General features: G+C 32.4%; 1 protein-coding gene across 4 annotated transcripts in view; it reads right to left on the bottom strand.

Moving 5' to 3' along the window:
* Window positions 1-561: 561 nt before the first annotated feature.
* The window catches only part of PPM1B (protein phosphatase, Mg2+/Mn2+ dependent 1B), a 79124-nt gene continuing 65269 nt past the window's right edge, over window positions 562-14416 (bottom strand). For 2 of the 4 annotated variants that reach the window (XM_017671050.3, XM_017671046.3), the window contains exon 6: window positions 10313-11364. In XM_017671050.3, the coding sequence (XP_017526539.1) occupies window positions 11059-11364 (306 nt within the window). In that variant the 3' untranslated portion in view covers window positions 10313-11058. Of the gene's footprint in view, window positions 1982-7722; window positions 9489-10312; window positions 11365-14416 lie in introns of those variants that run through there. The other 2 variants (XM_017671048.3, XM_017671049.3) reach the window with 2 other exon arrangements.

Genomic DNA, 14416 nt, shown 5'->3' on the forward strand with positions numbered 1-14416 from the left:
ATACAGTTTTGCTACCTCCAATTGTTCAGCTCTAGATTTCATCCATTAAGAAAAATACAGAAACCAGAGCATTGGGAGAAAAGGGTCTTGGACGGTAAAGACAACTCAAGTCACAATATATGAGTGAAATAACTGGGGACAGACAAGAGGTTGGGAGTCATTATAATATCTGTGGTAAAATTTTTGGCCCCAAGAGTTAACAAGACAAATGAAGTAGAAACACAGAGAACCAACTAGGACCAGCAGGGCGGCCAAATATGGACATAGATTCTGGTCCCCAGGGAGTCGGAACAGGGATTGCTATAGGACCATCTGGTATTCAGTTTTTTTCAAACTTTTGAATTCCATAAATATGTATTTAAAAATCCATCCAGCTAGTGGATCTTTAATTTATGCTATATTTGAAATGACAATTCTTTAGAACTACTGTGTTAAAACTTTTGAAGATGTAAAACAAATCATTCAGAGTTCTTTACTGGCCACTCTTTATTTCTCAAAGGGAGAAACATTTGTGCTTTTTTATTACAGTTTTACTGATTTTTATCTCTCTCTCTCTCTCTCTCTCTCTCTCTCTCTCTCTCTCTATATATATATATATATATATATATATACACATACATATATGTGTGTGTATATATATCTGTATTATAATATATAAGTACAATACGAACATGGATTATTAGAAAGGAATTCCTTCCTTCTCAAAGACAACTTTACACAGCCAACCTTCCAGATGCATTTAACTCAATAGTTTTATTTATATATTAGGTTATCCATCTCTGGAAATGTGTGGCATGAACATATAACAAATTTCCAATTTTGTCTTAAAAATAGGTTTTAATGCACTACAAATTCTAGGCATAACCACTACATAGCTGACATTCTCCAAAGACCACTTCGACATCCATTCTCAGAGTTTACTCAAAACTCAAAATGAGTAAATCCATGCAAACACCAGAATTTGCTATTTCATATAACTACATCATAAAATTATACAGACTTCAAAACATGAAACTTTTCCATGGTTTTCCCTAAATTATCTACTCTGTCAAAAATTGTGCTATATTACTTCCTAGAATATTGGTATCAATTTTCTTTGGAAAAGCAAGAATTAACCTTGGCATACCTTTGTGCTCAATGACCAAATATGTTCCTTTATTCTTACCATGATTTCTTGCAACTTTCAATCTCAGAGTGGAAATACAATCTCTCAGAAAGGGAATGTACAGTAACTGTACAATTATTCATTTACTATTTCCTGATTATATAAAAGTAAGCTAACAAACTGAACTGTAACAAAAAGTGAAAGAGGAGAGCTTACCTAGGCAATGTATCATCCAAAAGTACTATTTTTTGGCCACTGGAAAAAAGTGTCTATGAGAAAATACTTGTGCTGATTTTTTGACTGACAAAAGAAATTCACAACCTTCCATATTCCTAAACATAGGTATTTTAAATCATCTAAATTGAGCTTCATAGTGTCTAATTTAAGGGGATTAAAATTTGTACGCATGTAGAACCAGTTACAAGCCTACTTCACTTAATATAAACACTGTACCTCATTTCAAAAGAGATCTAGGCATCATAAAAACCAGTCACAAGACATTCTTATACAATGAAATCCAGTAACTTTTGACTTAAATGTTGATTTTAGAAGGGAAAAATAATGACAGATAAAAGCCTGCCTTTAACTAGGAGAGTCCCTGGAATAAAATCAAATTACACGGACAGAGAAAAATATGATTTTGAAGGGTAGAATGAGTTTTCTGCCTCCACTAACGGGCTATACAATTAAAGGTTTAATAGCAGCATAAATACTATGATATAACGCATAAATACTATGATATAACATTCGGTTCATTTTTCTTTCAGGTTTATTAAAAAAAAACATTTTGTCCTTGTACTTTTAGGGGCTTGGAAGGTCCTTCTTGTCACCAGAGCGCTCAGCGAATTTACACATGGATGTGCCCAAGACTGCCATCTGGTGGAAATGATAGAAACTGAAGTGATTTTTTGGTAAGTGATTTAAGTTAGTTGTCTACTAAGAACGTACGAATTAAAAATGTATTGGGGAAAAGGCAGTTCATTCATAACAGCAGTAACATAAAATAACAAGGAATTAACTTAACAAATGTTTAAAACATACAGAGAAAACTATAAAACTTTACTGGGGACATTAAAAGGCACTTGAATAAATATAGAAAGATACAGCATTTTCCTTAAATGGAACTCATCTCTGCTGAAAATATCAATCACCCCCAAATTAAACTACACATACAACATTAACACGATTTTTATGTGGCAGGGAAGTTTTGGCAAAATTATTCAAAAGTTCATCTGGAAAAATGAACATTCCATTTTTGTTAAAGTAGACTAATAAGTGGACTCTTTCCCTCCCAAATAAAATGTAATAAAATGGATAATTAAGATGACATACTGATACACACAAAAAACAAAGCAATGAAATAGAATAGCCATAAAAATTCAAGTATATACAAGAATAAAAAGCAACAGAGAATTTCCAAATAAATAAGACTTGCTTATATATTAGCTGGTTGTAAGGTTAATGGAAAATATTACATCAGATTTTCACCCTTCAGTAATACCCGAAGTAAGTTACATTTGTACTAGTCATTAAAAGAAAATATATGTAAATATTTACTTACTCAGAATGTGAAAAGATTGTCTATGTATACAACTGAAGGTTCAAACTGTTAAAATGATAAAATTCTAAAACTTTTGAATGTAAAGGGACATTTCTCAAAACTCATATAACTGAACACCAAAGATCTTTGTGGTTTGCTGTATATAAGTTTTCGTTCAATATATTTTTGAGAAAAGTAAAACAAAAAGTAAACTCCACTATATTTGACTTAAACAGTATTTGGAGGGTAAAGGAATGTTTTTGACCAAGAAGAGCTATTCAGATCCTGGCACCTTAGCTCTCTGTAATGCCTCCCTAAGTCATAGTGACTAGAAAGCCTTTATTCTGCCTATAGGAAAAGCTGGCATAGAAACAAAAAGTTATTGTGTAAGAAAAAGCACAGAAACAGAGTAGCAAGATACAAGATTGTGAGGAAAAAAATCCATGCTATTGAGCTTGTAGTTTTTCTGATATTAGGTCATTTCAGTATTGTTATTTCTATTCAGTATTGCTTTGTTCTTAGTCCCATCCCTCAACACTGTTACTTAAAAAGCAAACAATAATTAATAAAATGTGATGTGTAACAATGTTTGACTTCTTAAATATATAAAGAACTCTCATACATAAGAAAAAAATGATCAATTTATTCATAAAAAAACAACATATGTGAATAGGCCTTAGTAAGAGACATACATGTAAGAGACATACATATAATTACCAAACTATGAGACAAGTAATCATTAGTAATCAGTAACTGAGAATTAAGTCAAGAATATACCATACATTTCTGTATTTTACCCACCAAATTGACAGTGCGCAACAATAGTGAGAAATAAGACATGGGGATTTTTTTTTTGTACACTGTTGGAATCATAAGCTGGTACCCTCTTCCTGGAATGCAATTTAGGACCACTGAATTCATTACTTAGTATTTTATTAATTCAGAATTTTATGAAAAATTCAAACATACAGAAAATTACAGAAAAGAATGTAAAATACCCTTACCTACTCCCCCAATTTAACAGATGTTAACATTTTATCTTTTTTTGGATGGGGTGGGATCTCACACCTCTCAAGTGTCTCCAAAAGAAACCACTGTCCTAAATTAATGTGTCATTATTCCCATGCATGTTTTGCATATTATATATATATTCCATCAACTTTAAGATCCCTCTATTTTATGTACCATTCTTTTATGTACAGTTAAGAAAAAAATGCTGCCAATAAACTATGAAACAATGCTTTCATAACAGGACTGTTTTATACTTACTGTAATGGGTTTTTAAGACTAAAATATTTTTAAAAATATTAAGCTATGCTTTGCTTACACAGTAACTTTGCTTCTGTTAAATCAGTGTGATCATTTTGAAGATATTTTAAACCTTAAACTTAATACATGTAGTTCCAACAGTGTACCAAACACAATTATGGAGGTGAACTATGAATGGCTATGACCAAGTTGGTAGAACCATGCCACGACTGCTGCCTAGCCAATGGCAACTCTAGACCCCACTGAACTAAGATGCTTCTCAATTTAAAAGACATTAAAATATGCAAAACATCGTAGAATAAATTTTGGAGATTTACATAAATGCCATCCTTTTGGAACTTGCTATTTCTCAGTAGTACATTTTCCACATGTTAAAAGATAGCCTACTGCCTAAGGAAGCAAAATCAATAGCAACTAGCTGCTGCTGGAATACTTATCAACTGGACTAGAGGGTGCAAGTAAGACATTTGCCTTGGGGCCAAAAGAATTCCACATTCAAGTATTTTGACGCAACATTTAAAAGAACCAAAACTAATGCAGAAATCATGAACAAAACACTTAACTTTTAAATACGAACAGAATCATTATTACTGAGTTTTTCCTTTGGCTCAGGCTCCACAGGAGCATGACTGGGCATCATTATTGGTCCAGCCCTATGGGATCAGATTGACAATGTAATACACCACACTAGTTTAAAATGTAAATGTGCAACAGGAACACATAATCTTTATAGGTAGGATACACAATTTTCAGTATTACATCTCCAAGTGGATGCAGGCTGTTATGCATTACATAATGTGGATTATTAATTGTATTTTCATTAAAAGGAACTAAGTTTATCGGAGATCAAGACAATGCATGCATGCCAGGTATCATTGCTTATGAGGCTACAGAAACTAAAATGGTGTGATATTTGTATAAGGTTAGACCAAAAGACTATAGAACAGAATTTAGAAACTAGAAATGGGCGACACATATTTAGGAAATTGGTATTTGACAGGGCCAGCATGGTGTTGGCACAATTAGCTAGCTACATGGGAAAAAATTAAGATTCCATACTTTGCACTACCTAAGATAGTAAATTTAATACAGATTAAAAACCTAAACATATATGGTTGGGGAGGTGGGATAAAGACTTTAAAACTACTGTTCTACAGAGAATGTATGAACCTCAGATGGTGATTTATTACACAAAAATAGCAAAAACCATAAACTAAAAGATTGATAAATAACAAGACTCCATACACAAAAATATAAAGACTGTTTCGTAACACATTCAACAAAGGACTGGTATCCAGACTATATAAAAACCTACAAATAAAGAAGAAAAAGTCAAACCAGAAAGAAAAATGGGCAGAGGATACAAGCATTCAATTCAGAGGAAACTCAATGGCCAAAACATATATATATATATGTTGTTTCCCTCATGTAATCAGAAATGCAATTGAGATACTATTTTAAATAAAGGAGCCCAAATAAACTAAGCTTTTAGATATACTAATGTTACATATATATATATACACACACACACACACACACACACACACACACACACACATATATAAACCTTCACCTTAAGTTTTAAATTTTGTTAGTTTATTAGGAGGACTAAGTGTCTAGTTAGGTGGCTGGAGAAGAGCCTGACAGCAACTATGATAAGATGTCACAGCTGAACTAAATTGACACATCTCAAAAAATAAGCTGACTTAAGGAGATTAGGAGATTAGAGTCGCAGTCACTTTTGACTAACAGAACACATTTAAAAACCAAAAACTCAGGTAATAAAGTATCTTAAGTATGATAATTACCAAGCCTCATAATTGGGCAAGTTGTGATAGATATATGGGTGCTTTTTCTTTTAAATAATGCCATGTAACTTTCCCCAACCCTGTGGAATATTCAAAACACTGAAAAAAACTAACAGAAAAACAAAAACAAAAAACACTTTAGCATAAAGCTCTGATCTACTTAAATACCATTAAAAAAAAAAGTTCTGTTTATCTGGCCAACCTGATGTAACATCTCAGTCATGGTAAAAATGATTTTATTTAAAATACAGATTTAAAAATTCAATACAGAAGTGAGCCCTTTTCAAGAAATAACACAAATCTATAACTGAAGGTATCTGAAAAGATTTAAATGATCTGAATATATGCCATATGATAATCAAACTCTATTGTTTAATTCAACTTTAATCCTGAGTTTCCAATTTAAACCTATCATAGGACTTTTCTGGGAGAAAAAAGTACAGTATTAAAGATTCCATCTTATTTACTTTGCTTTCTAAGTTTCAGTATAACAGTGACCACATAGCCACCATGGCACCCCTGCGCTTCCCTCTGTCAGATCTGCATTTCTTAAGATTCATTTACTATTACAGTGTAATCTTTGGAACAAATAACCACACTAGAAAGCTGTCAGGATGGCAATTCTGAAAGTCTGGGAGTCCCAGAGAACCTTTCAAGGAAGACTGTGAAATCAAAACTGTTTCCTTTACAATACTTATTCTTTCTCAACATACTGAATTTGCACTGGTTTACAGAAGAAATGGCAGGTAAAACTGCAGGCACTTTAGCAAAACCCAGACAACACAAAACTTATTAGTTGCTTTGTAGCTCCACAATCACAATGAACAGAGGAAAAAGCCAGTTTCAGTTTACAATGTCCTTGACTAAGCAGTAAAAAAATAATTTTGTTCCATCTCTATCCATGAGCACACACCTTTTTACTATCCTGCACAATGCAATGGAGAGTACTGGTTCTACAGCATGTGTGAGGGCTGTCTCATGCTATCAAGATGTGAGCTGGACTAGCCACTTTTCACGTAACACCACTTTTACTTCAAAGAGTGACTGACAGAGTATGGCTGTTCAGCAGACATTTACTCTAAAATCAATAAACCTGTCACTTAAAAAAAAAAAACTGACAATATTTGCCAATGATAACATTTAAGCTTTCAAATGAAAATCAGAATTTTGAAAAATCTGTATCCATCACCGTGAGCTTGACAGCTTCGCAATACTTAAAAGATTTTTTCTGTTATATTGACAAAAAAATGTAAACACTGCATAATAATTTATCAATATTCTAAAGAACTGAGTAATTCCATGAACCAGTACTTCCCAATGTTCAAAGCATGATATGTTATGAAATCTTGCAAAAGTAGAAGATCCATTCAAACTGTAAGATAGATCAAATGGATTTTAATGTAACAGTAAAAAGCTGATCAAGTTTCAGATTTCACACTGCAACTAACCTTAAAGAAAAGTTCTCAAGTTTTGGTAATTTATCAAAGAGGAATCCACAGTTATGTGACACTATTAAAATATTCTTTTCCAAATTAATTTGTATGAGCCCAGATTTCTTCATATACTTCAAACAAAGCGCCACATTGCAACAGGCTGAATGCAGAAGCAGATATAACCCACAAGAGCAAAAAGTTCTTTGCGATCTTCAATTTTCAAGAATATAAGTGGGTCCTGAGATTAAAATATCTGAGAACAGCTGGATTAGGTATTTTAGATTAGTAAACATTGAATATAGGTTTTCTTTTGATAAGTTCCACATTATTTGTATTTCAAGAGCCACTAAACTCCCCCAAAAAGAATTTTTAAGTAGTATAAAAATGTTTTTAGAGTAGAGAAGGGGCTAATTAATTAGTACTGTACCATAGAGTTTAATGTCTCTTTGTATAAAATCCCCCTATGTGGTTTTGATGAAAAACTTCACAATAAATATTCTAACTATATAAAATGTTTAAAAATAACATTTAAAATGGACTCTTATTTTTAAAAATCATACCAAATAGTAATATGTCACACTGTTTTTATCAATTCTTTATTTAGGTAACAAGTTGGTTATGTTCACTGCATTGTATGAAACATCACAATATCATACTGGAAAGGTACTATCAGTACAGGGTTGGATCAGAGTGGACAGTTTGAACAATAAACCATTTTGCATTCTTCATTCCCTATCTTTTCACAACCCCCCAAACCCGGTAAAGGGACAAACAGCTTGTAACATCATCATGTAAAGCACTTTTTAACTTACAAGGCTAAAATCTAAAGAATAAATAAAATATACTGTGGCAATAATTCCTTTTAGACCAAAAACCAGGTGCACAATGAATCAAATGATCAGGAAAGCTGTCTGTATTCAAATGTGTGGCTCTCCAGAAACAGCTTCAGGAAAATGTTACAGAAAATACCATGAATTCCATTTCACACAGGACCAGATGATGACTCATTCTAACTACACACAAGGGCAATTACATCCTGCTGAAACACAGTTTAAACATACAGGAAAATGTTTACAAAGCATCCACAACATGTAAACCATGTACAAATGGATACATTCATTGCTTCTACCCCCTTTTAGATAAATATTTAACTCTTCATGTTCAGCATTAATTGGATACATGCAAAACTCAAAAGAATTCAAGGTTATTGTAAAAATAGAATTAAACTAATAATCTTCAAGTACCTTATGTGACAGCCACTCTGTACCGTGCCCAATGTTATAAAATGAAAGGTTACTGAACCCATGAAAATATCTCTGTAATATTCCCTTAGATCTAAAATAGATAATTTTAAATGTATTTATAGTCATTTCAATGTGATATTCTGAGCTTTTAAAATAACGTAAACAATTAAAAATTATATCAAATTACACAAAACTTGTATTTTAAAAGCTGAAAAAGTAAAACTATAGAAACCCACATGTAAAACAAAAATCACAATTTACATTATAAAGGCAAGTATCTTCATTTAAAAAATTTTGCAGTAGTGAGATGTCAAAGCAAATTATAAATAGCCACAAATTAATCTATTTGGTTTCAAAAGATTTTCTAGTGAGAGCTGAAGGATGTAGCAGATACATGCATAAAATTTGTTAAGGGTTTGTAGTATTATTGCCAAATACACTTTATCTTGAAGCAGGCAACATTACAATTTGGACACTATTGGAGAACCCAGTTGGCAATACAGGTAAAATTGAAAAATAATTAAATAACAATTAATAATAAATATAAATCTTATAGTAAATTGCTCAAATGAAATTTCAAGCCACACAGCTGCAGAAGGCTTTCAATTTGATGAATTGAAAAAGAAACATCTCATACAAGTCTTTACTCTTACATGCTTATATGTTGTGTGTCTTGTCTAAAAAAAACCAAAAAACCCAAAAAAACAAAAACATAATGTATCTTCAGAGTACAGCTAACTATATTCCCATGCACCTCAGGCACATTTGTTATTTGTGGTAAAATAACTCCGTTGGTTCCTAGGGTCAAAAGTTCAATACAGATGTAACCAGTATGCCTGAGGGTGGCAAAAAATACTGTAGTACAGGCAATGCTACAAGTGGCAATTATCAGAAAACACAAATATGAACAAATGATGGGAAATGCTAATGATTTTCTGCTCATATCACAAAACGTTGGGAATCCACAAGAATATTTTTCCCTTGTATTGAAGAAAATTGTGATTAAAAGTTTTTTCCCCCAATTTTCAGAATCAAAAGCATTTTAGAAGGTTTATAAGGCTACCATGGGTCTTCTAGATCTCCAGCACCCTACAGGAAGAGAAAAGGAAGAATATTATTATTATTTACCTATACCACTTCCAGGTTGGACTGAATTTCAAAAGAAAACAAAATTAGATGACCAAATTACCTTCCTTTCTTTGTTTGAAAAGGTACTTTTACAGAGAGGTGTGTGTATTGTATATTGTATGCATACACATGATCTATCTAATAAAGATAGATATAAGTGGTTGGGTTTTTTCTCCCCTCTCCACCAAATGCCTTCCTCTTTCTCAAACCACTTAAAATACTCTGGCATTGGAAAAATAGATAAAAACATCAGCTACATCCGAAGATTCCAAAGTTTCAACTTAGGGTACCCTAAGCAACTTCAGGCACATGATAAACATAAACATGAAGAAAAGTTAATGTTCTATATTCACAAAAAAATTGCTTTAAAAAATATTTTCCTGTGTGACTATAATTATTTGTTCTTTAAAATTCCATTTTAACAAAAACAAAACACATCTGCCATTAGTTAAGATATCCTGTAATTCTCGCCTTTATTAGTATGTGATGAATAGTCACAGCAAAATTGACAGTCTTGCAATCTTTGAAATGTTCATCATGGCAGTGTTTGACATGTCTATGTGTGTCCATACTGTCCAAAGATTAACATTTTGTACCAAAAAAGATGGTAAGAAACAGAATAGATCTAAGCAAGACTTTACAAGATTTTTTCCTTTTAGCTAATGAAAAAAGCCAAGCCAAAAGTTTTCTCAATTTTATATAAATGCAAATGAATTTCTAATGGGTATTTAATATACCAATCCTGGTTGTTAAAATAATTAATTTAAAAATAAGTACAACATGCATAGATTATTCCACATAACATGCTTTATTTGGACTTAAAACACTTCATTCTAAACACTTGGTTGACATACTTTTTGGTGTATGTAGTTAGGCTATACAGAATACACAAACCAAAACTGCAAGAATATTACATAGGTTTTTCAAAAATTATGTTTCATAAAGAATACAAAGAAAGGAAAAATAACCACACATCCAATATCTCAGAATTTCTAAAAAACAAAACTACAGAGATGTAAAACATAAACAGGTCAGAGAACACACCAATTATCATCCTTGGAAAAAAAAAAGTACAGGCCAGCATCTGCCATTCTTTGAAGAAATAAAATTACTAAAGAAAACACAAATTTATTACAAAGCTAACTATGAGTGTACTAATATGTAAAATAATGTGAAATAGTATAATTCTATATTAACAAGTTTTTCCACAATATAATGTAATCTTGCTAAATCAGTAATCTCTAATCCTATCTAGCATGACTTTAATGACTGACTTTAATCACTGGTAGCTTCATTTCTGGCATACAGTATGAAATGACATAATTTTATTAAATTCAAAGTGCTATAAATAGTCAATTTTAAACTATCTGATAAAGGTGTATGCAAAGGCCTTCTTAAAAAACAAGGCTATATGAATATAATAAAACTAGTTTACCAAGATTCAAATAACAAAATGGTTATATAAATGCACACATTATACTTTCTAAGTAAAAACCATCAAATTAAAGATCACAAAAATATTACCACAAAGTCATATTTTTTCACCACTCATCTTTGTCCCTGCATCTTCATTACAGCTGTCTAATTCAGCAAGATCACTGTTTGATTCAGTATGGCTTTCCTGCATTGTCACTGGGTTTCCAGCATCACTGTGCGAAGAGGTAGCTGTAGCAGCTGGGCCAGCAGGGTTTTCTTCTCCCTCTACTTTAGCTAGCCTGTAACTAGTCAGCATCTCCTCCAGAAGGTGTCGGTAGTTTCCCCTATGATTAATTCTCATTTGCCTGAGAGCTTCCACCAATTTTCCCTGTGATCCACTTTCCTCTGCTTCATCGGAGGCCTTTTTTTAAGATTTAAGACCCCAGTGTCAGTAGACAAACTAGGATATCACATAACATATCACAGCAAACACTCATTTCTCTACCATGAGTAATATAGTCTAAGCATGAGAACATTTCATTAAATAAGTATCAAGTTTTACTTGCGTCAATTAATAAAAATTTGCAATTCAAATACTGTCATTTTTAGCAGATTACCATTAACTAGTACTGTCTTACTTCACATTTTCATTTGAAGTTTAATCTGAAATGTACTCTGCTATTAGAACTCAACAGCAACACAAGCATTTCCTAAAACTGACTAACTTCAACAGTAATTGGCTGAAGTGATTTATATATAGCACAAAAGGAAATTAGTGTTTAAAGCAACAAGAAAGGACAGAAAGCAGGCCATTAGAACATTAACTTCATTATCATTGCCACTAAGTGACAGGTAGGAGAGGAAATACAAAATGTGAAAACTATAAATTTAAACTGGATTTTGGGGAAATTTTTTAAAGGTTTTGTAGATACAAATTTATTTACTTTCATCTTTAATAAAATCATCTCCAGCTAAAAACAGACATTTTAAACATTGTAAATAAGATATGAATAGGAAACTACTCAAACCTTTCATTTTATTTAATTTTGGAAAGCTTACAAGTTTCTACAATAGTAGCTATTTAATCTTGTTAGCAAAACAAGCTCTAATGCCAAAGCCAAGCACAAACTTAACAGCATGGGCCTTGTGATGTGATGCACTAGGGAGTAGACACACGTCCTATGTTCTTACCAAAATTGTTTAATATAAAAATAATAAAGCTAATTTCCCATTTACAAATAACAGGGAATAGAGGATCAAGTTAAAGGACACCACAAGGAAACAAACATACAATCCAGAAAGTAGGGCATCCTATGAAAAGCCAGCTCAGATTCCTCATATTCAGGCCAAGGGGAAAAAAAGAGCAGGTGCTTTCTTAAAGACTTGCTTAATATGCTTGATTGATTAACAACCTGATCAGACAGTGGTTCAAAATAATAATTCTAACAGTCATTCTAGGGACAAATGGGAAAATGTGGACTGGATATTATATTAGATATTATTAAATTTATTATTAATATGATAATAGTATTATGGTTAAGTAGAAAAATGTCTTCATTCTTAGAGGTGCATGCCAAAACACTGAGGTAAAATATGATGTCTGCAATCTGCTGTCAAAGGCTCAGTCAAAGAGAGAAGAGTGTATATATGCACACACATATAAAGATGAAGCAAATACGGTAAAATATTAACACTTGCTGGATCTAGGTAGAAAGTATACAGGTGTTCACTACAATCATTTCAATTTTTCTATTCATCTGCAAGTTTTCATCATAAAGTGTAGGGAAAATAAAATACAAAAAGCCTACTGATATAGATGATCTGAAACAAACTCTCAGCCATCTTTGGAGACTGTTCCTCTACAAATCTGCAACAAACACTAATATAACCGCATAATAAACAGCAATGTTTACTAGAAGAAAAAGAGCATTTGAACACTTAAAAAAAAATGCCCCTGTAGCAAAAAGCAAGAGATATATGACACTGTGTATAGTAAATGGTTTTTTTTTTTTTTGTGTGTGTGTGTGTATATATATATATATATATATATATGTCTGTTTATATGTTCATTTTAGAATATTATAGGTAAAATGCCTGGAAAGAAAGTAAATACAGAAATACATAATGATAATAGGTAGCAAAGTTACTAGATACTTCATTTTCTTTGACTTGTCCAATTTGCTATACCAAGCATATTGTCAAACATTCTTTTTTAATTTACAATATTTATTGTACAGTGAGAGCACAAGAAAATGTGCTCTCCTAAGATTAAAAAAAATTTTCCCCCTTGCCTTTCCTTCTGTACTAAATAAACATATTTCCCTAAAAGTTTCTCATTTGAATCTATTCAGGAAAAATTAAGATAGAATAAATAAGTGCTTGCTAATCATAAACGTTATCAGTCTTCAATCATGTCTTTGAAAAGGAAATTTTCTACTTGATATATCATAAAGAACTTTTAATGGAGGGCATAAGACCACCCCCCGGCCCGTGCAAATGCCCCCAAATAAGCACCCCTTTTCTATTAAAAAAAATAATAAAACCTTCTAGGACATGCACAAAGTGAGCAGTGGATTTACACATAGAGAGAAGTGATTATCAACCCTGGTTTCACATCAGGATCCCCTGTGGAGTTTTTAAAATTATAAAATCCCAAAATTCCATCCCATGATATTCAGATGCAGTGGGTTGGGGGTGACTTTTTTTAAAGCCTGCATGGCAGGTGATTCTGATATACAGCCAAGGTTGAGAACCACAGATTCAGACTAAATAGTATAACTGTTTACTTGAACTTATTGACAAGGTTGGATCAAAGACTGTTACACTGGTTGTAGTTCAATTTCGGTGACTTCAAAAGATGAAGCACCTCTAACTCCATCTGACACCTTTACTACCACAATAATCATCCATGTACCTGTGAATTGCTATAGTAGTGGTAGCTGGGAAGGAGTATCTGCTTTTTAAAAGACACATTAAAACCGAAACTGTAAGTCAAGTAAGGATGGATTTAACAATGGCTGGCATCATAGAGCCACTGAATCGCAAAGAACTTGAGCTTAATGACTACATTTAGAAGTCATTTATCTTACACCAAACTATACTTTCCTATTGTGCTGAATAAAAGATGGGTAAAACCTCTTCCCCAGCCATATCATTTGATTATTCAAAATACTGTAGTTTATCTATTATAGCAATTAATTCCACCTTGTAACTGTTCACAAGTCTCTCCAAATAGACTGTAAACTCTGAGGTAAAGAAAATGTCATATTCCTTTCTGTACCCTCCCTACCACCTACAGAAGGGAAGTGTGCTGTAACAACTTTATATACACAATTTCATTTAGTACTCTACATAATAAGTACTGCAACCCTAATTTTTGTAAGCTAAGAAACTAAGGCTCAGAATGATTTATTTGTCCAGGTGACAATGCTAGTGACAGAGCTCAGATTTGTACATAGGTGTAACTAACATTA

The sequence above is a fragment of the Manis javanica genome, chromosome 1, assembly GCF_040802235.1.
Source record: "Manis javanica isolate MJ-LG chromosome 1, MJ_LKY, whole genome shotgun sequence".
Lineage (NCBI taxonomy): Eukaryota > Metazoa > Chordata > Mammalia > Pholidota > Manidae > Manis > Manis javanica.